The 24,937-nt window shown below is 37.6% G+C and overlaps 2 protein-coding genes across 6 annotated transcripts in view; one reads left to right on the top strand and one right to left on the bottom strand.

Annotated features, from left to right (window-relative positions):
• LOC145328805 (uncharacterized) overlaps positions 1 to 24,937 on the top strand; it is a 243,393-nt gene that overhangs the window by 56,821 nt on the left and 161,635 nt on the right. The window lies entirely within an intron of this gene.
• Positions 1 to 24,937, bottom strand: part of LOC145328807 (neuronal calcium sensor 2-like) — an 84,023-nt gene that overhangs the window by 35,460 nt on the left and 23,626 nt on the right. Inside the window, exon 1 of one of the 2 annotated variants that reach the window (XM_080172681.1) lies at positions 20,580 to 21,051. The exons of the other annotated variant lie outside the window; for it this stretch is intronic. Coding sequence (XP_080028807.1) covers positions 20,580 to 20,624 — 45 coding nt within the window. The 5' untranslated portion in view covers positions 20,625 to 21,051. Of the gene's footprint in view, positions 1 to 20,579; positions 21,052 to 24,937 lie in introns of those variants that run through there. 2 annotated transcript variants of the gene reach the window in all.

The following is a 24,937-nucleotide window of genomic DNA, read 5'->3' as shown; positions in this document are numbered from 1 at the left end:
AGGTTAAATGTCCACTCCGACGTTTGCCACATTTGCGTTTTTCCTAGGATCATTATTAGTAGAGTCAAACGTATAAATGTACATTTAATAGTTATAGAGTAGTTATGCTACACAAATCAAAATTTGATTTCAAATGCTGAATTACCTTTTTAAATAAATAAACAAATTAAAGTAGCCTATAATAATGTATACAATTATTTAAAAAAGTAATAATAATCACATGTACTTTGTACAATAACTGATATAATACTACCTAAGATAAACTAAACTAATAAATATAGTGTACATGGATATATTAAATGGGGAAAATTAGTCGTCAATTTAGGTCGCTTAAATGGAACTCATTTGTTGGTCAGTTCGTGCATCCAGTAGGAGGGGAGGGAATGAGGTAAAGGGGTTGAAAGGATGGAAGCGTGTTTCACTTTATTAGAGTAAATGAAATCTGGTGTCAGATCCAAGTAATAATATATCCATTACTAAGCTATTATTTAATTATCTCTTGTGGTATGCCTTCACTTCTACACGGGCATCACATTAGCAAATCATGGAAACACATTATTATTACAACATAAAGTTACCCATTTCTTTTACTCCTTCTTCCTATCAGGGATCTAAAGGGATAAGATAATGGTCGATAAATTGATGTACATCACCAATGATTATACACAAAATTACGCCTTCCGTAGATTACAATGATGGTTGAAACGTTTGGACTCTCAAATTAATGAACCAACCAATGAAAAATCAAGTCTCTAAAGTTGTTAAGTCAACGAATAAGAAAACATTTTTAAAAAGTTTTGGGACTAGTGTAATACACATTTCATTATTACCTTCCTCCTTGCCCTCTTTAGCTATTGCGTCTTTTTGCAATTATTATGAAACATCATTTGGATGTTATAATATGTTGAAGAGAACGCACACCATTATTAAGCAATGACATACTTTATTGTTTATCTTAAATTTTACGTCATATCAGCTTTATAAATATATTTGTATTCAGAGACAAACTTAGGATTATTAAAATGCTTTGATGACATAAACTGTATATATTGCTCAAATCTGCACCAATATGATGAATAATTTACTAAAACATTTAGTAGAAAAGCTACTCTATAATTCTAGTTGTCTGTCCGTCCACGCGTCAGTCTGAAACCCTGAGAGGAAAATTTGATTTTCTCGGCTGCTATATATACTATTATATCTAACTTGTTCCGTCGGTCTGTCGGTCATGCTTCAAAAGCCATAAATTTTTATTTCTTATATTTTATTCCAGCTGAATATCTACTGTATAAATTACTTTGTAAAGAAGTTGTATCAACTTTTTTTTTATAGCTAGCCGGTTCTTTTAGTAAGTAGTAGATGTAAAATTTTTCATAGAATTCAAATATGCAATCGGTTTTTTTGTAGACCTCTTATTTTTTAAGTAATTTAAGTTTTTAAAAAAAATAATTAAGTCGGTTTTAAGGTACTAAAACGCAACAAAATAAAAGAAGAAAATGGTCAGTAAGAACAAAAATAGTAAGATCTTTAATTTGACACCTTACTTTTAAAATTCTGTTGAGTAATTATTGAAAAAATCTATTTTTTTAACCTCGGTATAATAAAAACTTTAGACCTAAATATTTTCTCAAACAGACATAAAAAACATGGGTTCATATATACCATTAGAATCAGAAAAATATTACGAATCCATTGTAAGCAAAATTGAAAAAAATTAAAAAATTAAAAAATTACAGAAATGGCCAATCATTTTTTTTGTTCAGACAACACTATTGTCTTCCCTTTTTTACCCCCTCTTTACCCCCTCTTTACCCCCTTCCCATTTTTATACTCAATTGAAGAATTAAGACGTTGCCTGTACAACATAATATGATATTTTCATATAATTCCTTTTATTGTAGTTTATATGTGGTAATACGACAACCATACGGACAGGCCCAATACAGAGTTGCTTCGCTGTGACTTATGATAACAAACCCACCGCACTAATCCTATTATATCACTATCCATCTCATGACCGCTGTTAACCCCGCACCCGGCGGTCAAACTAAGCCTGCCTAAATGTGGGGAGGGGACTTGAACATGCAACTATCACGAGTCCATCATGCACTTATATAATCGGGAGGCACTGCCTCCCCTTTTACCACCGCTGCCCCCACAGCCTGTCTACCGTCGGGCGCTAAGCCCTAGCGCCCCACACCCCCTTCAAACCTAACTATTGTCATATTTTTGTTGTATATATATAGTAAACATAACTTGTAAATATTATTCAGTTTAAATATATAATTCTGTATGATTGAATCCTGCTTGTTTGTTTGGTAGAATACTTAAAGGCTAGGGCCCGTTGAATCCGAACTCGTTACCCCGTGGGCCGAGTACGCTCGGCTTACCAGAACTTGGTGTCAGCGTGTTTCAATCGAGCCTTACAGAACTAGCCTATTCTACCTCTGATTGGACCCTTTGGCAAGTAAGGGGACAATCAGCCGCCAACTGAGAAGCCAACTGACCCGTGAGACGGCCTTTTTAGGTCGAATTTCCATCATTTTGAACGCAATATGTGGGCCTCTGGCCTACGGCAAGCAGATTTAGCCTGCTAAAAGCGCCAGTTAAGACGCTTTGTCCGTGTCGTGTAGGAGTAGCGCTAGGTGCGCAGCCACGGCAACCGGATAATTTAGCTCAGACGGCTACAAAACTGAGTCTAAATTGGCAAGTGTAGCTGGGACAAGCCCCAGGACACCCAGGCCAAACCTACGAGACAGACAGCTGTGTGCTGGTCTCCCTAAGAAGGCAATGTGTGGCTGCGAAGCTTCAGCACACAAGTAAGCCCTACCACTGCGACGGATAGCAGATTTTGAGCCACAGGCACGGCAGGACGGGACATTCCCTGCCGCTGTCTCCCAGGATTCGAACCCGAGGCGCTGTAGGACGGGCCATTCCCTGCCGCCATTTGTCGGGATTCGAACCAGCGGCGCTGTAGGACGGGTCATTCCCTACCGCCGTCACCCCTCTGAACCTTGCAGGACGGACATTCCCTGCTGCCAGTGCTTCCAGAATCACACCTAGAGCTCCTAGTGATAACAACACATCATTGTGTATAAAAAGTCAACCAAGTGATAAAAATAAATATAAAATTGTTGACCAAGTGATAATTAATAAGCTCTAGTGATTCGAAGCTACAGTCTAAGCCACCATGGTAAGCGATACCACCATAGCTGCGGTGCGGCCACCACCAAAGTTTCTGCCAACCCCAGCCGAACGAGAGGCCCCCTTGTCTCAAGGGCAGGACCTCCACTTCCCCTGCCATATCAGGGTGAGGTTTCCTACTCCTGACCCTGCCCAGCATGTACAGGTTGATGCCATGGTTGATTCTGGCAACCGTGTACCAGGGTCTGCTGTAATTTCTGAGCACCTCATGCACGCGATGGGCGTGCAACGCATGTTGATTCCGGACAACACCCAGATCCTGACTGCTAATGAGGAAGGCCAGCCCCTCCAGGTAATTGGAAAATTAAAAGAGTTATATATGGCAGTTTCACACACTCTTATACTCCATCTATACCACGTGACTGTGGTCCGAAACCTCTCCCACCCTCTGAACTTGGGTGGGTATTTTCTCAAGGAGTTCGGAACTAGGCTCTGTTTCGACATGCAACCACCTTGCTTGTGGGCGCGTGGGGAGTTTATCCCACTCCGTGGCGTCCCCATTGACCGGGAGACAGCCGAGAGAGAGCTAAGCTATGAGGGGCCTCTGCCAGGCCCCCTGCCTGAGCAGCCGCGTGTGGTTGAGAAAGGCACACACTGGGTGGACGCTGAGCTCAACGCACACAAGGGCGCTAACCTGCTAGCCATGGGGTTGCCCCCAGTGCCCAAGGTGCCAAGGGAGAGCCTGCCAACAACGTTTCCTGAGATTGCCAGCCCTCCAGAACCCATCTTCTCCTCCGACATTTTTATCAACGGCCAGCCGTGTCCACCTGGCCCCCTCTACCTGGGACCTCCAGCCAGTCCACCAGCCAAGCCCGAGTCCAGACCCGTCAAGTCGCGGTCTGATGTACCCGGAGCCACACTCAACTCTCAGGCCCCAGCCTCTCCCGGCGCCGTGCCCGTCAAGTCGCGGCCGGACGCCCACGGAGCCAAAGCTGGACCCAGCATTTTGGCCTCTCCCAGCGCCGAGCCCGTCAAATCGTGGCCGGACGCCCCCGGAGCCAAGCCTGGCTCCGACACGTCAGCCTCTCCAGAAGCCGAGCCCGTCAAGTCGCGGCCGGTGGGTCCCGGAGCCAAGGCTGACCCCTCACCAGCCACGTATAGGCTGAGCGCTGTCACTCCAACTGACGGTCAACCACCCCAGCTCCGCACAGCCAAGCGGGTGGTCCTGCCTGGCCGCGGGGTTATGGCAGTCCCTGTTGAGCTAGTAGGCCATCGCACCAAGGATGCCATTCAACTAGCTGCCCCAGAACAGAGGTTTGGGGAGGACCTTGTTATTCCAGAGGGCCTGTATGCCCACAGGCCTGGCTCTGCCACTGTGTTTAGAGTACTGGTGGTCAATGAGGGGGAGGTGCCCCTCTTGCTGGATGCTGGCCTCCCAGTGGCAGGGGAGCTGGTCAAACCTGACATTCTGGAAGTTTCTGATACGCCTCCCCCGCGTCTCCACTCGGTCCAAGAACCTGCTGAGCCTATAGACATGCAAGAGTTGTGGGAGGCCTTGGAGATGGAAGACAATGAGTTCCTACGCAAGGACCCCTTGCTCAAGAAGGAGGTCTGGACTACGTTGTCAGAGTACAGGGACGTCTTCTCTAATTCTACCCCCGGCTGCACAGATGTGGTTGAATTGCAGCTGCGCCTCAAGCCAGGGACCCAGCCGATCCGCCAGAGATTTAGGGATCTGAACCCGCGGCAAGAGGCTGAACTGGAGAAACAACTGGACACTTGGCTGCAGGAAGGAGTCATAGAGCCGTCGGACTCCGCCTGGAGCAGCCCCCTGGTGCCCATCAAGAAGAAGGACGGGAGCACCCGCTGGGCCGTCGACTACAGGGCCCTCAACAAGTGTCTGGAGCTGGACAGCTACCCCCTGCCTAGGATCCAGCAATTGGTGGAACGAGCTGGCGGGCACCGTGTCTACAGTGCTCTAGACGCGGTGGCCGCATACTACACCATCCGTGTGTCTGAGGACAGCCGGCCCTGCACCGCCTTCACCACCCCCAGGGGCTTGTATCAATGGAAAAGGATGCCCTTTGGCCTGGCTACGGCACCGTCTGTCTATTCCAGGTTTATTGCAGGGGTCCTAAACCCACTAGGCACAGCCAACCTCCAGTCATACCTTGACGACGTCCTGACCTTCCACCAGGATACCTGGGCCCACCTGGCCAGGCTCCGAGAGGTCTTGGAAGCCCACCGCAGGGGAGGGATCCGCCTCAAGCCTGCCAAGACCAAGTTGTTCCGGTCCAAAGTGGATTATCTGGGTCACACCCTCAGCCGAGAGGGGATAGCCATGCAAGAGGACTATATTGACCGCATCTTGGACTGGCCAGCCCCTAGCACCCCCAAGGATTTACTGGCGTTGCTGGGCTTCTTTGGATACTACCGCCTGTTCATCCCAGAGTATGCAGACCTCACCTACGAGATGAATCGGCAGAAGACGGCCAAGGCCCTAACCTGGACGCCTGAGATGGAAGCCCAGCTGCTGCAACTCAAGGACAAGTTCCGACAGGCCCCCATCCGAGCGCCGCCCAGGTTTGATTTACCAGCAGTGTTCCAGCTCACCACCGATTTCAGCAGCCGCGCCATCTCTGCCATACTGAGTCAATGCCAAGAGGGCAAGGAGAGGCTGATTGCCGCCGTGGGGCGCAAGACAACCGACCCTGAGACGCGCTACCCGTCCTGGAAGGGAGAGATGGCCGCCATTATCTATGGGATCCGAAAATTCCACGGCATCTTGTCCTACCGCAGCTTCCAGATCAACACTGATTCCTCTGCCCTGCTACAGATGAAATCACTGAACACATCCACAGGGATGGTGGCCCGCTGGCAGGAGGAGCTAGCGGCCTTAGACTTTACCGTCTGCCACAGGCCTGGCACCCAGAATACCAACGCCGACGCCCTCAGCCGCCGGGAAGATGCCAACATGCCAACGGCTAGCGCCGAAGAATTAGCAGAGCAGGCTGAGTATATCCACACCCTGGCCCAGCTAGGGGAGCCCGCAGCTAGCCGGTCTCCTGCCGCCCGACTGGATTCAGCTAGAGTATTGGAAGCCCAGACACAGGACCCCCTCCTGCTCCGTGTCCGCCAATGGGTGGCTGATGGCAAGGCCCCAACCAAGGCTGAGCTGCGTGGCAAGGAACGAGACGAGCAGCAGTACGCCAGCCGCTTCTCAGCCCTGGGCCTTGACGAGCATGGCTGCCTCACCACCACTGACCAGACTCTGACGGGAGAGAGGACAAGATACCTGCTGCCTTCGGCCCTCCAGCAGGATGCGTTCTTTCTAGCCCATGGGACCCCCATGGCTGGGCACTTTGGGATGGACGCAACTATCGCCCGCGTTGCCATGCACTTCTGGTGGCCCAACCTAGCCCGTGACGTCCGCCTGATGGTACAAACCTGCCCTGAGTGTGTCCAGAAAGTTACCAAGGAGAGGCTGAAGCAGGGGATCCACGTGCCCTCCCGCCAGGGGTATCCACAGCAAGTCCTATTCATCGACCTGGTGGGGCCCCTGCCAGAGACTCCAGCTGGGAACCGCTACATCCTCACCTGCCAAGATGGATTTAGCCGGTTTGTCAGCCTCTACGCCATCCCCAACAAGCGCACCCTCACGGTGGCTGAAGCCCTGTTGCACCGCCACCTGGCCACGTTCGGATGCCCCCTGAAGATCCATTCCGACAATGGAATGGAATTTACCGGCCAGGTATTCCAGGAACTGGCCTCCCGGCTTGAGATTGGCCTGACACATCCACCACCCTACAATCCGCAGTCCAACCGAGTGGAGAGGTTTCATAGGACGCTCAACACAGGCATGCGCCTGTTCCTAGACAGAGACGATAACAACTGGGAGCCCCACCTGCCTGCCATCGCCTTTGCCTACAACACCAAGGCCTGTAGGTCCACTGGTGTGACCCCGTTCCTGGCCTTCTTTGGGAGAGAGGCCAAACTTCCGGTGGACATGGTGCTACGGCTGCCAGAGACCGAATATGCTTCAGTTCCAGCCAACGTCCAAGCTCTGTTGCAGCGCTACTATGCAGTTTATGATGCCATCCAGCAGAAGGAGGAGGGAGCCATCAGGAGGAGCGCGGCAGCTTACGAAGGCACGGCCAAGTATGAGGTTGGAGACTTGGTCTGGTACCTGGCCCCTCGCCTGGTGCCAGGAAAGGCAGCCAAGATTACCAAGAGATGGACTGGCCCCTGGAAAGTAGTGAGGAAAGCTACAGAAGTCCATTATGTCATCAAACCTGCCTCTCCAGTAGCCAGGATCTCAGAAGTTACCGCGCATGTAGGCCGACTGCGCAAATACACTGGAGATGTGACTGCCCACCAGATCCCAGAGGACATCCAAGTTGACGTGGACGGCGACGAGGATGCCACCGAGCTGCCAGTTGGAGCGGCGGCGCCCGCAGCTAGTAACCCAGGAGAGTTCCCAGTGAACCAGCCAGCCGCAGCCGCCCCACAGCCTAGCGGCCAAGATCGTGACCCAGTGGAGGAAAACCTGCAGGAGCAACCCAACGAACCACCGCCGCCGCCGCCTGCTCCAGAGCCACTCAGAGATGCCATCTGGAACCCTGACGCAGACATGGAGAACCTGCCAGCCAGCAGCGGACCTGTAGGAGAAGAGCCAGCCACTGCGATGGAAGAAGCCGCCCCAGAAGAAGAAGAAGAAGCCATGTGCCCCCTGCTGATGACAGCCATCCCCATCCGGGTAGGAGCTAGGAGGCCAAGCAACCTGAATCAAGCAGGCGCCCCCATGGAGTTCTATGCGCCCTTTGCCATCACCATTCCACCCTTAGGAACCACCAGAATCTGCCTAGGCCTCCGTGTCCAGTTACCAGCCGAGACAGAACTGATCCTGCAGACGAGGCAAAATTTCCAGCGGCGAGGCCTGGCCGTGGCCAACCCACGCCTAGAAGCCAACCAGGAGCTGACAATGCTGATCACCAATCACAGTCAGACCGAGCAACGAGTGTCCCGAGGAGCCTGTGTAGCCCGAGCTGTCCTCCATCGAGCTGTGCCCCAGGAACTGCCTGTCCGGCGCATGAGCCGGCTGTCGTATCCCCAGGTTCAAGGCCTGGTGTCTCAAGAGCCACGCAACCCTTGAAGGGGAGGTTGTGGTAATACGACAACCATACGGACAGGCCCAATACAGAGTTGCTTCGCTGTGACTTATGATAACAAACCCACCGCACTAATCCTATTATATCACTATCCATCTCATGACCGCTGTTAACCCCGCACCCGGCGGTCAAACTAAGCCTGCCTAAATGTGGGGAGGGGACTTGAACATGCAACTATCACGAGTCCATCATGCACTTATATAATCGGGAGGCACTGCCTCCCCTTTTACCACCGCTGCCCCCACAGCCTGTCTACCGTCGGGCGCTAAGCCCTAGCGCCCCACACCCCCTTCAAACCTAACTATTGTCATATTTTTGTTGTATATATATAGTAAACATAACTTGTAAATATTATTCAGTTTAAATATATAATTCTGTATGATTGAATCCTGCTTGTTTGTTTGGTAGAATACTTAAAGGCTAGGGCCCGTTGAATCCGAACTCGTTACCCCGTGGGCCGAGTACGCTCGGCTTACCAGATATATACTATATTGTAAACTTTTTTTTTCAATTTTGCTTACAATGGATTCGTAATATTTTTCTGATTCTAATGGTATATATGAACCCATATTTTTTTATTTGTGAAATAATAAAATTAAGTTCAAAGTTTTTATTCTCGTGGGTTTAAAAAAATCGATTTTTTCAATAATTACCTGACAGAATTGAAAAAGTAAGGTGTCAAATTAAAGATCTTACTATTTTTGTTCATAATGACCATTTTCTTTCTTTTTTTTTGTTGCATTTTAGTACCTTAAAATCGACTTAATTTTTTTTTTTAAACTTAAATTACTTAAAAAATAAGAGGTCTACAAAAAAAACCGATTGCATATCTGAATTCTATGAAAAATTTTACATCTACTACTTACTAAAAGAACCGGCTAGCTATAAAAAAAATAGTTGATACACCTTCTTTGTCCATTCATGATTTTTTGTGCCTTCCTACTTGTGAATGTTGTCATCCTTGTTTTTGTCCAAAGCAGAAGAGTAAACAATGTTACTTTTTATCTCTAGATTTTCAAATATTGGATCAAATATATCGATAAAGATGAATAAATTACAAAAATAGAAGTTTAATTTAATTATTTAATTTTTGTCCTTTGATCTTAAGGGCCAAACAAAGTTTTAGATTAAAATGTCTATTTTTAAGAAGAGAGAATGAGCTGTTTGTTACATTAGTCCCAAAATTTTATAATAGCGTTTTCTTATTCGTTGGCTTAACAACTTTGGGGACTTTACTAAATGTAATTGGTTGGTTTATTAAGTAGATAGTTCAAAGGTTTCAACCAATAATTTTAATCTACATAATGGGTAACTTTATGTATCAACTTTGGGGATGTATATCAATTTATCAGCCATTGTATTATCCCTTTAGATCCCTGGTTTTTAAGAGCTTTAGATTAAAAACCTGATTTTGAATATTAAAATTAGGAAAGTAACATTAATGCAACAAAAATGAGTTTCTGTAAGAATCGAAGTATAGGTTAAACTACAGAATGTAGTATAAAAATCAGAAAACTATAGAAAAAAAATTGTTATATAATATGTTAAACATTTTGTTATCCTATTTTTTCCTTATCAGAAAATTAGTTTTTCTAAAAATAGCCACCATCATCAAAATAAGAATACCATTTTGTCTCTGGAAAAAAATACATTGGAAAAATTGTCTTTTCTTGACAAATATTTGCTTCCTTCAAAATCTAATTAAATTTAAATTAATTTAAATTTTGTTATGTTTGTGTAAAGTTATTGGATATTAACTCCTTATAATGGAAAAACATATCTAAGACTATCAGCTGAGTCCCTAGCATGTAAGGCATCTGCATTTGAAGGGGTAGGGAAGGGCAAAAAATAGCTTAAAACCATCCCAATCTAAATTAACATAAAAACAAAAAAGCCCAAAAAAACAAAACGGGATGCTTCCCTAAAATGAAGAACTCAATCAGTTTGGTAGGCATTAAAATCTTAAGCTGCAGACAAAAAAAAAACATACTGCTTCATAAAAAAGAATATCAAGTTTGAAAATCAATTGAATAAAATCTCTAATTACATTGTGTATTTTATTAATTATGAATTATATTTCACTGCGAATTTTAAAAGAAAAAAAGTTGACCCTTAAAATTCCACCTTGAAGTGATACTTTTCTAATAGTTTATAGTCCACTAAGTCGTAATCAGTAAAAATTAAAATACATTAAGTCCCTTCTAACGAGATATTGGCAACTTTTTGCACACATTTTCGCAAACGGCAATTATTTCCTTTATTTGGAGTTTTGGTTAATAACATTTTTATAAAAGTTTTCAGTAATAATTGTTTAAGATCCATTGTTGAGAAGAAATGACTGAAAAAGTGTGTTTCCATGCAAAATAAGCTTAAAATCTAATGATTTTAAAAATTAGCGATTTAATAGTAAAAAAAAAATATTTTTAACTTTTTGATAGCCTGAATATGTTTAATTTAGTTTTTTTTATATAATCTATTCTTTAAAAAGACAGGCATATTCTTTCAGATTTGAAATAAATTAAAAAAATTAAAAATCGGAATTAATCAAAATTAATCTATAGCCTTTAAAAAATACTTTTGATATTTTTAACCTATATAATCAATAAAATCAATGGAAAATAAAATATTTTTATAAAACAAACTTTTGGAAAAGGTTTAACCCTTACAGATCGGGGGGGGGGGGCTCAAAGAGCCCCCCCCTCTAGTTTTTTCAATCTCATTTTTTTAGTAGGTAAGATGGAGAGCTGTGACTTCATGACTTTTTAAGTTTAGTAATTATACGTCGGCTAGAGTTGATTTTATTAGGATATCTGGTCTGTGTCGGTCGTAGTGTCCGGTCAAAGTCGGTTGGGTAGCAAAAAAAATTAGAAAAAATTTTAAATAAATCTTAATTTCTACATTATGACTTTTGTGTATAAGGAGAAACCTAAAATTTTTTTGGTGAATACTTAGATATCAATGACCTTCTAAGAAAAGTTGTGTTATGACCGTTTGACCGCTCCCTGGCCGACTTTAAGACCGATTTTTGTCCGGCTTTTACTACAGACATATATCATGAATATCGTGGCTTCTATTACAGCTAGAGACCTATAATTTTTTTTGGTAAATCCTTGAGCAACATCAAACAGATAAAAATATTAATTGGCGCCGCCAACCGCCGTTTTACCGCCGTAACCGCCGAAAATGGCGGTTTCCGTTATTTGCCGTTTTTCGGCGATGATCAGAAAAAGTAATTTTTTTGTTATGAAAAATAAAAGTTCGTCCTAAAATTTGGTCATCCTAGCTGCAAAATTGGCCGCTCTACAGCTGTTTTAAAATTTAGCGGCTGGCCGCTAAAAAGCGGCTAAGGAGCGGCCTGGCCGCTATGACTAGAAAAAGTAATTTTCTCTAAAAATACACATGAACCACCAGAAAAAAATTTTACGTCTTTATCTGTAACAGGAGCCGAGATAGAGGGGGGGGCTCTTTGAGCCCCCCCCCCCGATCTATTAAGGTGGGAATTGGGGCCCGAGCTGTAAGGGTTAAGATAACTTCATAAAAGTAGCATTTAAGTAGGATATTTTTCTTGTCTTTTAAAAAAATGCAAATTAAACATAGTTAACGACTATTTAATTAGCAAGAATGGTAATAAAATATTTCAATAACTGCTTAAACCTTTTTGTGGCCATGTTATTTACTTAAACAGAAATTCTATTTTGTCAGAATTATAAAAATAATGAAGTATTTTCAAAAAAGCTTGCAAAATAAACGTAATTTTATCAAACTTCCTCAAGGTTTATAGAGGGTATTGTTGTAAAATGTTAATTATCAAAATAAAATCTTCAATTTACAACGTTTAAAACACCTAAAAGTAAACTCTAAGCAAAATTAGATTTATTTCCTAAATTTAGAGTAGCTGCGCTACTTAAAAAAACATCTAGTATTAAAACCAATCAGCTGATCAAATTGCTATAGACATCATTTGTTGGGTTGTTATTAACTGAAACATTTATTTTCTTATTAATTCTAAAACGATGCTTGCCATGCTAAAAACGCTACGCCCCTAGCAATCATTATGGGCACTATAATTTAATCCCCTCTATTTTTTAATTTAAGTTTTACAAAAAAAAAACAAGGACCACATCTGTTCAGCGGATAACGAGTTCCTTTGCTTGAGACAGATATACATACATCCCGTTATTTCCATATAAGGACTAGCGGCTACGTACCCTTAAATCCTCTAGGGACACTTGGGGATAGGAAGGGGAGGGAGGGGGGGGGGGTGGAGAGTCGCAACTACACTTAAGATCATAGTTTTTCAAAAATTTTAGAGGGTTATTTTTTGTTAGGAGCAATTTTAATATTGTGGAAATACCCTTTCCCAAAATAGTTATAAACATGGCCAGGACTATATAAAGCTTTAATGTAAAGAAAAACCATATCTGTCTAGCAGTTAGCGAGATCCTTTGAGACAAATAGATAAATAGACATCATGTTACTGTTATATAAGGATAAAAATCAAAGACGCCCAAGCTTTATTTTGGGATTCAAATTAAAAAAAGAGTTATGCGACAGGTTTGTGAGTAAAATGATGCACGGAGTATCAAAATGCAGTTTCACACTAATTTGAAACTTATATTGTGGGATCAGAACAAAAATTTTAGTATTATTTTTTTATGAACATTCTTCTTATTAATATTTTTGACAAACTGTATTTGTGATATATTTTTATTCATGAAAGTACCCCCTTGCAAAAATTTCAGAACAAACTAACATGCTAAAATTTATTGGGTTATACTTTGATCATTGTCAAAATAAAACATTTATGACAACAACCATTAGTAGCAAAGCACAAAAAATCTTGTAATGGTCAAATGCACAAAGTGAGAGCAGATGTTAAGTTTTCTTAACAAATACAAATGAGAGGAGAGAATATGTAATATGTCTTTTGAAGCATGACCAACAGACAGACAAAAAGGCATTGTAAAGAATAAATGTCAAAAGAATCTTCACTGAATATTTCAGCTGTCTCCAATAAGACCTAAGAAAAAGTAACTTTTAAAAGTATTGTAACTTTTGCTTGAAATAATTTGCTATGCAAAAATTGTTAGGAGTTTATATGCCTTTTTGGATTTAAATCAAGAGTAATGATGTTAATATTAAGGACATACAAGCCCTTTTTAAAAAATGTCTTTACCTTATAATTCAAAATTACTTAAAATTTAAGATTTATTAGCCTTTCTATAGTTAAAAAAATAAAAACATATTACTTTTAAAAGTTATTCAAGTCATTTAATTTTTTTTTAAAAACTAAACAAAAATTGCAAAATAACTAAAGTGTAATGAATACTTTTCATGGAAATAATCTTTATATACACATTATATAATTTTGATATGTTTTTGGTATGAATTTTTGTAATATCTATGTACCAGTTGAACATTATTAGCCTCTTTTTTTAGCTTCTCTTCTATATTCTACAATGAATGTTGATAGCAAAGCTACTGTATAATTTTGATTGTCCCTTCTTCCTTTAGAGGAAATGTAAACAAATGGGCAAATATTTTAGGTAGCTTTTTATAAAATAGAATTTTAAAAAAATATCTCTAATTCAATTGGTGTTTAATACAATGCACAATTAGAAATTATAATGTATATATTAAACTTTTCAAAATTGTTTAACTTGTTTATCTACCATGATTTTGTGCATAAATGTTAGCTTTATGAAAAACCAATTACTATTTATTGCAGTATTTACGAGAATGGCTATTTTCCTTTTCATTCAGTGTATAAAAGATAAAAATACTATATTACCTTCCAAGTTTCTGTAAAATCTTTTTTTTCACGCTTTAAACATCAGATAAACAAATACTCAAACTCATTTATTGTCTTAAAGATATTAGTTAATTTTTAATAATTATTTTCATACTAGAAGTACATTAAATAATGCTTTTTATGGGCGTTGAACGATTCCCCTCCCCCCCCCCCCCAGTTTTTTCTTTCTCATTTTCTGTGTGAGAAAGATAGAGGGCTAAAACTAAATGACAAATAACTGAGAATTTAAATTTTTTAAAGCCTCCTGTGACCGCAATTTTTGAATTAGATACTTCAAATTTTAAACTTAAGCTTTTCTTATATGTTCACATAACATATTTAAATTTCACAAAGATCCACCGCCGACTGCGGCAGTTGCCAAATACAGCTGTGGCCGCTGATATATTTTTAGATTTTTAATATAAAATATTAATAATTAATAAAAATATTAATAAAAAATAAAATAAAGGCAGCCGTTAGTAATATTTAAGTAAAAAAGGACCTAAAAACAAAGGTTGTTAAATAAAAGGATGAAGAAAGCGAAAATTTACTTTGACTCACTTATAGTCGGAAATTTATTATCAAACAGGGGACATACACAGAAATTTTAAGAACTCTAGCTCTAATAGTGGCTCAGATAATAGGGGAGGGGGCGTTGAACACCACCCCCTCACCCCCGACCAATAAAGATGCGGCAAGGGGCCCGACTGTTAAGGGTTAAGTAAATTATACAATATGACATTTAGTCAAATTTCAAACAAATATTTTTTCATTAATTCATTTATAAAAATCAATATTATAAATATGAACTCACAAAGAGACGTTGTATGTTATCATAATACATTTAGTCTGCTATGTAAAACAAAACAAATTTTTTTCTTCTTTCATTGCAGGGATGATTCTGGTACAAAAAAAAACAAAAAAAATTAAATTATTATTAATTTAATTTGATATTATTGTACAATATTTTTTTATATACATAATTTAAGAAATATATTCATAACATCTTCACCTGTCATAAAGACGACATATAAAATCAACATCCTGATAAGGATATTAAAGTTTATGTTAAAAATTTTCAAATTCATTTTATGCTTAAGAAGGAACGAGAAGGAATTGAATCTCAACATTAACTTTTTATTTTGCTTGTATATTTATCATATTTGTTTACAGTTTATTGGTAAAGTTTGGTAATACTTTATTTCGAGTCTATCATGCAGTGATTTATTGTTATTATTGAATCAAAGGAAAACTATCAAAATTTTCAATGCCATTTTATAAAAGATGCCACCTTTTCATCAAATATGAAATAAAACAGATATTTAATATTATTACACTCTCAAAAATGATTCCTACAGTTATAATTTTGATACATTTCTGTATACTTTTCCTTTATTTAGGCTAAATAATTCAAGAATAAAAAAGTCCATATTAATACAAAATCCTTGTTTGTGAAACCTATAAGAATTCAATTTAAAGTGATTAATAATAATAAAGAGAGAGACAAAGAGTGATTTTGCTACAAATACCATAAACTATTTTTGGCGGACAGACAGACAGGTGTACAAGGATAAAACCTAGTTAAAAAATTTTATTTTAAACTGTAGTACAAGATTTTAAGGATGGAATGTATTCTTTACAGTGATTTAATCAATATTTATTGTATATAATATTCACAAATAAAGGTTCAAGGTCTTTTACACAGTGTATTTATATATAGATGTGAGTTTTTATGAGCGTAGCTACTCTACTGTATAATTTGTTTGTATGTATGTCCTTTAAGAGCAGAGTTTACTTTCGTCCATAAGCAATTTAGAAAATTAAATCATAGAATCTTATTTAACACGGTCAAAATATTTCTTATTCAGGATAAATATTGTTTTGGCCTATTGTATTTAAAACACTTACTTTCCTTAGTTAACATTGGATGTTGTTATCCTTGTTCTATTTATAGATGTGTGTGTGTGTGTGTGTGTATTTCTATTGTTTGTCTAACATGTAATAAAATCATGTATCGTAAAAAAAAGTTTTTCTGTTTACAAAAATAATAAAATCTTTTTGGATAAAGTATTTTTTTCAATTATGGCCTCAGGGCTAACAATTATTATTATTTTTGACTTTCATATCCGCGGAAAGCTATAATAAGAAGTCTATAATACGATGCGCTAAATAACTATTACAGTTCAAATAAGTAATATAATTTAAGTAATGAAGAATTTTTCTTCCTAATAATTTGGTTTTTATTAAATGATCGAAAAGCATATAACTCAAACCAACTTAACCCTTAACAGTCGGGCCCCTTGCCGCACCTTAATCAGTCGGGGGGGGGGGGGGGGGGGGCGTTCAACGCCCCCCCTCATTATCTCAGTTCCTATTAGAGCTGGAGGGCTAAAATTTTTTGTGCAAGTCCCCTGTGTTATGGTGAATTTCCGACCTTAAGTAAGTCAAGGTCAATTTCCGCTTCCTTCACCCTTTTATTTAACAACCTTTGTTTTTAGGTCCTTTTTTACTTAAAAATTTCAAACGGCTGTAATTTTTTTATTTTTAAAGCTAGAAGAAAATATTTTTTGCAGAAAATGTTTATTTTATTTAAATTTTATATTTGAAATATCAAAACATAAGTTTCAGCGGCCGCAGCTGTACTTGGCAGCTGCCAGCCGCCGCAGTCGGCGGTCGGCGGGAAAACGGCGGATCTTTATGAAATTTTAATACATTATGTAGACATGTAAGAAAAGCTTAAGTTTAAAATTTGAAGTCTCTAAGTCAAAAATTGCGGCCACAGGAGCATTTTAAAGATTTCTGGAGACCTGGAGGATCAGGACCTGCAGGATCATACCTGGAACCTGAAATTGACTTGAACACCTGTATTTAATATGATGATGTACTACTAGAGGATATTTTAGTTTTTTGGTAAGATAAAATGCTTTGTTTAAATCAAAAACAAATTTTTGTTCTTTACCTGGATGACCCTGCCAGGTTTGCTGGCATCCTGTGCCCGCCAGGATGGAGATATTCAAAAAATTCCAACTCTCAGTTATGTGTCATACCCATACTTAAAAAGTCAAGCAGTTTGGGCTCTTTATCTTTCACACACAGAAAATGAGATAGAAAAAACCGGATGGGGGGGCGTTCAACGCCCCCCCCCCCCCGACCGTTAAGGGTTAAACCTATACTGAACTTTTAAAATGATCTCTCAAAAGCCTTTATCCATTGTTATTAGTTTCAATTATTAGTCATTTAGTAAACTATGTTAGAACACATAGCTACAATATTACACATTGTAATATCATATTAAAGCGGGAAAAAATCAATTCTATAATTGCGAGGGGGGGGGGGGGGGTTAGTTGTTATTTTACGTTCGTTTTCTATAGCCTCGCTATCCCTGCATGTTAAATTTTTAATTAAAGTTTGTTTTGCTATTAACAGAGAAATTCAGGGTCAGAACTTGTACAATACATAATTAATGGCAGACACCTAGAAGACCCATAAAGTGCGTAAGTTTAAAACACACAAGCCGGCGTTATCCTCTTTTTTTCAATTTTGTACCCCCCCCCCCCCCCCCCCCCCCCCCCCCCGACTACCGACGAACAACTATTTTAGGTTAGGTTAGGTTTTAGGCTAGGGAGCCGAGCGCTGCGGCTAGGCAGGCAAGGGGGCCGAGCACTGCGGCTAGGCAGGCTAGGGAGCCGAGCGCTGCGGCTAGGCAGGCTAGGGAGCCGAGCGCTGCGGCCAGAGTTCATAGTTCGCTGTCGGGGGGGGGGGGGGGGGGGGGGGGATACTCAAATTTTCAATATTGAAAAAAAAATTTCTAAGAGGATAATACCCACAAGCCAAATTACCACAAAAAACTGCTTTCAGTACAAAAGTTGGTTTTAAAATCGCATTGTGTTCTACATCTAGAAATCAAACTTTTTCAAAAATATATGTAAAGCTCAAGAAAACCATATATGTAGCAACTATACCTATGTAATGTATTAAATTAGATCCTGAACTACCACCATCCACCCTCAATAATGATTTAATTATTTTAATATTTTGTATCTTTTGTAGGTAAGTGTTAAGATGAACGTACCGACAAAAGTCCCACGTTTTATCATAATCATAAGCAGTCTTTTAATTTAAAAAATGATAATAGTTAGCTATTGCATTGTATCATAGACAGCTTTCCGTGGATATTAATATGAAAAATTCTAAGATTAAAGCCAAAGCCCCGTGAGGCCGAAGGTCTGACTAACAAACATGGTAATAACTTTAGGATTTTTTTTAATATTCCTGTAAAATTGTCTTTAATACGATGCTATACATGATTTTTCAGTATGGCTGAGAACTAGTTTTAATCCAGCGGATATTAATCAGTTTCGAAGCCATACTGGAAAAAATTCATTTCATAGTTACGACTTATTACATATTTATAATGAGGTTATAAAATTTACATTTTGCTATCAATTATTGAATGCAAATTTGTACATATTGTTTTAAATTACTAATTTCAATTTAACAAGCATTTAACTTCCATAAAGCGAAGAACATCATACAAACATTAACAAAAAAAGATTAAATGCCCTTTTTAAAAGCGAAGCTTTTCTATAATTAGGGTCGGTCCGTTCGTCCGTCCGTCCGTACGTCTGTCCGTCCGTCCGTCCGTACGTCCGTCCGTACGTCCGTCCGTCCGTCCGAGATAGATAGCTTTTATTCGTTAATTTAGGCATGTTAGAATTGTCCTATCGATTTCAAACTTTGCATGATGATTCCTGTAGTAGTTAGGTACGATTTAGAAAGCGTAGCAACTCTATAATCATTACCAGAATGTCCGTACGTCCATTTTAAACATGTTGATTTTTCTAATTTTTTAACAGCAAATTTTTATGTGATCTAATTATCCGTTTGATCTGATTTTTGGTATATTGATTCCTGGGACAACAAAGAACAATATTTTAAGCGAAGCAACTCTATAATCAAATCCTAAAAATGTAAGTATGTCCATAAACTCAATAAACATTATCCTGTATCAAGAAGTTTTTCAACAAATTTACTTACAATTTTGCTTCGACTCTTATACTTTTATATTCTGATAATTCAGTTTAGACACTATACAAGTGTTAATGTCCGTTTGTCCTACCGTTTCAGTGCTTCGCTTTTATGGATGTTGTCATCCTTGTTATATTTGAAACAACTAAAAAACTAAAAATAGAGGCATATTTACATTTTCGAATATTATTATAGAGATATGCCGCAAAAAATGTGCTTAATCGTCCCTAAAATCAACATTCCAAGAATCAACTGATGATGATGATTATAAAATATAAAAATAGACAGTTAAAATGATTTAGATTTCTATTCAAAACTTTAAATTCCGTTACTAAACAAGAAAACAACGGAACGGATGGAATATCTCAGAGTATTTTAGCTAATCTAAAATTTGACAATATTGTATTGACATGTCTTTTTATGTGTGATATTATTATGTGTTTTGACGTCAATTTCTATAATAACAGCTGATTATTTAATCAAATTTTCATGCCATATTATTCAGGGAGGGAGGGGACACTAGGTTGTTTATTACTCTAGTCCACAAAGTTTTATAATAACGTTTTCTTATTCGTTGGCTTAACAAATCTGGAGACTTTAATGAATTCTTATTGGTTGGCTCATTAAGTTGAGTATCTACACGTTTCCAACACTTATTTTAATCTACAAAAGGGGTATTTTTGTGTATCATCATTTGGGATGTATATCAATTTATCGGCCATTGTCTTATCCCTTTAAATCTCTGTGAATTATTAGTATCGCAGATACACTTTATAATAATGGTCTGTCCGTCCTTACCTTCTTTTAAATAATTGGATCATAGAAAGAAACGAAGTATCGGGTTTCGTCGTATTTTCACAGTAGCTTTTCTTCTATTTCTAGCCCCTGCAGAGGGCTCTAACCCAGCAGGGCAATCATTATCATTTACTAACCTAACCTAAACTAAAATAATCTGTCAAAAGCTAATGTGAAAATACGACGAAACCCAATACTTCGTTTTCTTTCCATCTTCTAAATAATTAAGTATTAAATATAATCTTCAAAGATTTATTGACCATACTTTCTAAATGTTATAAGCTTCGCACGCTACCCAAGGACATGATTTTTCTTGTCGAATTATATATTAGTCAGAATTGAATAATGATTTTTATTAATAACATTTTTAATTGTAAACCTTTGTATCAAATTTCTAAATCTATGCCAAGTTCAATATCTATTTAAATTTCTTACAATAGAAAAAATAATATGTATAATTTTTAGAATATGTCATTTTGACATATATTCATTTTTTTCAATTTCAATATAATTAAAATCATTCATTGCAGTTAAAATAATTTTAGTTATCTTCATTTGACCTTTCAAGCGATAAAAAAAATATTGGAAAAAAATTATTGTTTTAGATCAATAGTGTTATGTTTTTGTCATAAAATTCAAACCAAAGTTCTAACCTTTTTAGTTCCCAGTTTTGATTTTAATTTTCTCGACACTGCCATGTTAAAACGCTCAATTTTCGAGGCTTTTTTGATACTTTATGTTATCAAAAAAATCGTAGATTTTTCTCACTTTTTTCAAAAGAAATCACTTGGTATTTCGATTTTCTGTATTTTTAATTATTCACTTTTTTGTTGATTTTTTATTTCTCGTTTTTCTCTTTCTCGTTGTAATGATAATTTTGTAGACACAAAGAAGTTTTAACTCTGGGTGCAAATATTCATAAAAATCACTCCCAGCTTCATCTCAAATCTTTTGTTGTTGATTTTAGAGATAGTCAGATAGATAGATGGATAAATAGATAGCAGGGGCTGTGCTGTGGTGAGATGAGATGCGGTGGTGGTGGTACGGGGTGGGGTTGTTGTTAAATGTTGTGGTGGGATTAAATATACGCTTTGAAACGTTGTTGGCTAACGACTCGACACAACTACCATAACATAAAACTGTTGAAGAAGGCTTTCTTGCACTGTTGTTGATTCCACACAAGGAGGGGGTTAATACAACAACAACAACCGTAGGGAAGTGGGAAAACGGATCAACAGCTTTGGCGGGGGAGGGGTTGTGAATTCATGTATGGGATGGGGGATGCTTCAGAAAGAAGATATTGTTGAAAAAGATGTTCTTAAAAAGAAACAAATATCTAACAGCGAAAAAATGTATCTGTCGCAATTTTGTATATAGAAATATATGTTTTTATCTATTTAAGAAAATTAGTATTGGTTTATTTTAATTTATTTTTTTGTGATTTTTTGCCACTTTGAAGAAATACCGCTAAACTTGACATAAATGGCTTACACAAATAATTATATAAAACAGAAAAAAAATCCTGCAAATTTGATGAACAAAAAATCAACGAAAACAATTTGGAAATATCCACAAAAACTTAGGATTGTAATTATTTTAGAATTATATTTGAGAAAAGGGTTTTACTGTTTCGTAAAAATGTAATGTATACAAAAAGGGGGAGAGATATTGAAAAAGATACTTAGATAAATAGGAGAGAATAAAAAAAGATAGAGAAAAGAGGAGCGGCTTAAAATGTAAAAATGCACGATAAAAAAAGGGAGACTTTCTGGTTCATAGAAGAAAGTCGAGAAATTTTGCTATATTATTATATTTTATCAAAAATGTCAATGAATATTTTTAAATATTGTCTCTTAGCTCCTAAATTTGACTTTAATGTAGAAACAGTTGGTAATAGCAAAAAATATAGGGGCTGATGTTTGATCTAATCATAAAAACAACATATTAAAAGCTGTTTTATTTGGTATAACATAAATTTTGAAATAGAATATTAAAATTATTTTTTTTTAAATGGAACACCTTTTGCTATGAATTTAATCATCTAACTAACAATTACATTAATTTCAGTAATTGTTTTAGCAAAACCCGTTCTATTAAAGTATACATTTGTCCTTAATTGCTTTTTTCGTTGACAATTAAATTATATAATTATCTTGGCAAAAAAGTAAGTGAATTATTATTACAGCATTCAAACAAAACTGCAAATAAGTTATTTCGCCAAAGAAATGACGCTATAAGAACCCTTTTTTAGTAAGTAACTAATTATTCTGTTATACACATAAAGTAGTAAGGTTTTAATTTATCTGATGCTTCATATAAATCAATTAAACCATCTTTAAACCGATGAAGTTCTTCATTTTAGCGAAGCTTTACATATGCCTTGTGGTGGTTTTAGGCTGAGATTCCAACCCCCTCCCCTCCTTTTTGAATAAGGAGCCTGATTATGCTTGAGGCGTAGCCGCTGGTGGCATAATAAAGTACAATAAGAGGCTAAAAACCCTAATTTTCTCCAGATTATTATCATTTATGTAGTATGTATGTTATGCCCTGAATATACATGGTTTTTAAAACACTAAAAGTTGCGCCCTAGAAACTAGGGGCTTGATATCCTAGGAAGGAGTAAGGAAACAAAAAGTTAGCAAAAAACCATTTCATATGAAAAGAAATTATCATAATACATTTATTTTCCTGTTTTTTTTTAATGTTTTATACAAATATAGAGTTTTTATTGTGATTGATATGGTGTCTGCTAATAACTTTTTCTTGTTGTAATTGCAATAATTTTTTCATATTATTATGTTAATGCAGCTATATTCTATCAGCTTTGAGGAAGGGAGGTTACGTTGTCTGTACATTGTACTGGTACCCAAAGTTTTATAAATATTTATTTTTATTCGGTGATTCAAAAACTTTGATTACTTTTATCTTATCTTAATTGGTTGGTTTAATCAAGCAGTGTCCAAACAGTTTAACCTATAAATCACATCAACAAATGGAATAATTTTACATGTGATCATTCGGGAAGTGCATCCCTGAAACAGCAAATAGTGTCCAATAAAAAATGATATTATTCAATACAAATGACCAATGATAGGCAAGTATACATAGTAATTGACTAATAGTAAATTGTATACTGGCCTATCATTAGTCATTTATATTGTATGACGTGATTTTTTCTTGGACACTATACGCTGTTTCTACATCGCTTATTTTACTTTTCCTCTAAATATCTGGAACTTTAAAAGAGGCTATCAAACTAAAAGTCAATAAATTACCAAAAGTTTCTAAAATTTCAAAAATGTCTAAAAAAGAGAGTTAGAAAATACATAAAAAATGTAATGACAATCAATGTTCACATTAATATATTAAAGTTTTACGAAAATGAATAATAATATTCATAGAATTATAAATGTTAAAAAGTTCAATTAAATCATGCATTCAAGGATATGACAATAGATCATCAATAAATCTAGTCATCAAATAGTTTGAAATAAGCCAAATAAAAAAATGTATACTAAATATATTGGGTATATTTCATTCAAGACTAGCGACTACGCCCCCTAGAGTCCTCTAAGGGTCCTTGAGAGGAAGGGGGGTGAAGTCGACCCCCTATAATCAACTATAGTTTAAAGAAGAAACAGGTTGAAAAAAATTTTTTTTGGTAGGGGCGGTAATTCTTTCTAGGGGCGATTTCTCTTTGGAGGGTGGTAGTACATTCCCCTAAAATAGTCATAAACCTTCTTAGGACCTATGCGAAGCTACCATAAAAATCATATCGGCTCTGTGATTAGCGAGTGCCTTAGAAACACACAGACAGACAGACAAACAAACAAAAGACAGATAGACATCCTGTTAATTTAATATAAGGATTGTGAATTGTAGAGTAGCTGTAGCTCTAATAAACCTATTTAGCCAACACTCCTTTGCTGCCTAATAACACACAAACATACTTAAACGATGCACCTTCAAAGCAGGAAAATTTTCATTTTAGCAATTTAAGTAGCGTAGCATCTTAATAACTAGGTTGCGTATGTCTGTACGTCAGAAAATAAGGCAGCCATCGATAGTCTTTGATAATTTAACTCAAATTTTCTTGTTTAATGCATGAAAATTAACTTTTTAGAAATATCATAACATAATAAATAGACACATGCCACCTTAACGATCTTTTAATGAACAGATCCATGGTTTAGACACACGTACATATATCTACCTGTCCCCCTTTTCCAAGGACCTTATTCGTCTACTAGCAAATTGTTTTCTACTACTTGGCTGTGTTATTATTCCTGACACTATTGGTTGATTTTCAAAGACCCAATTGAGAGTCAGAAAACCCTATTATTTAACCCTATCCCCCTGCAGTGGTTTACTCTGATTTTTAATAGATGTGAAAATTTTGTAAATAAATATCCTTGTCAGAGTGTTTCTTAAAGGATGCTCTAAACCATTTTTAATGATTTCAAGACTTTGAATTTTAGCTGTATTTTTAATTTAGTGGTATAGCATGAACAATGATTTATACACACGAACACACAATACTTTTAAACGTACAAAAAGCACAACCATAATAACACACACATACAGACAGACGGACGGACGGACAGACCGACAGACACACACATAGAAAATGCTTTCTTTGTGCAACATTTTAGAAGGAAACTGGATTACTCCAGAATTTTTATAAGAGTTCATGAAAAAAAAAAAATTAATTTTAAAATAATTAGTCGTCATAGTATGAGACACTCCTGTCAATGTTTTGAGCTGTTATTATATCGACATCAGACTGTTTTATGTTATCGTCATGCTAACTACTTGATCTAATATTATACTGGGATCTAAAGGGATAATACAAACATCATACATTTATAATGATAATACACAAAATTACCCCTTCTTTAGATTACAATTAGTGGTTAAAATGTTACGACACTCAATTTAATAAACTAATATTTCATAATTTAATTAAAGTCCCCAAAATTGTTAGGCCAACAAATAAGAAAAACTTATTATT

The sequence above is a fragment of the Acartia tonsa genome, chromosome 9, assembly GCF_053477335.1.
Source record: "Acartia tonsa isolate MP-2025a chromosome 9, ASM5347733v1, whole genome shotgun sequence".
Lineage (NCBI taxonomy): Eukaryota > Metazoa > Arthropoda > Copepoda > Calanoida > Acartiidae > Acartia > Acartia tonsa.
This window is presented reverse-complemented; position numbering and strand designations above follow the sequence as displayed.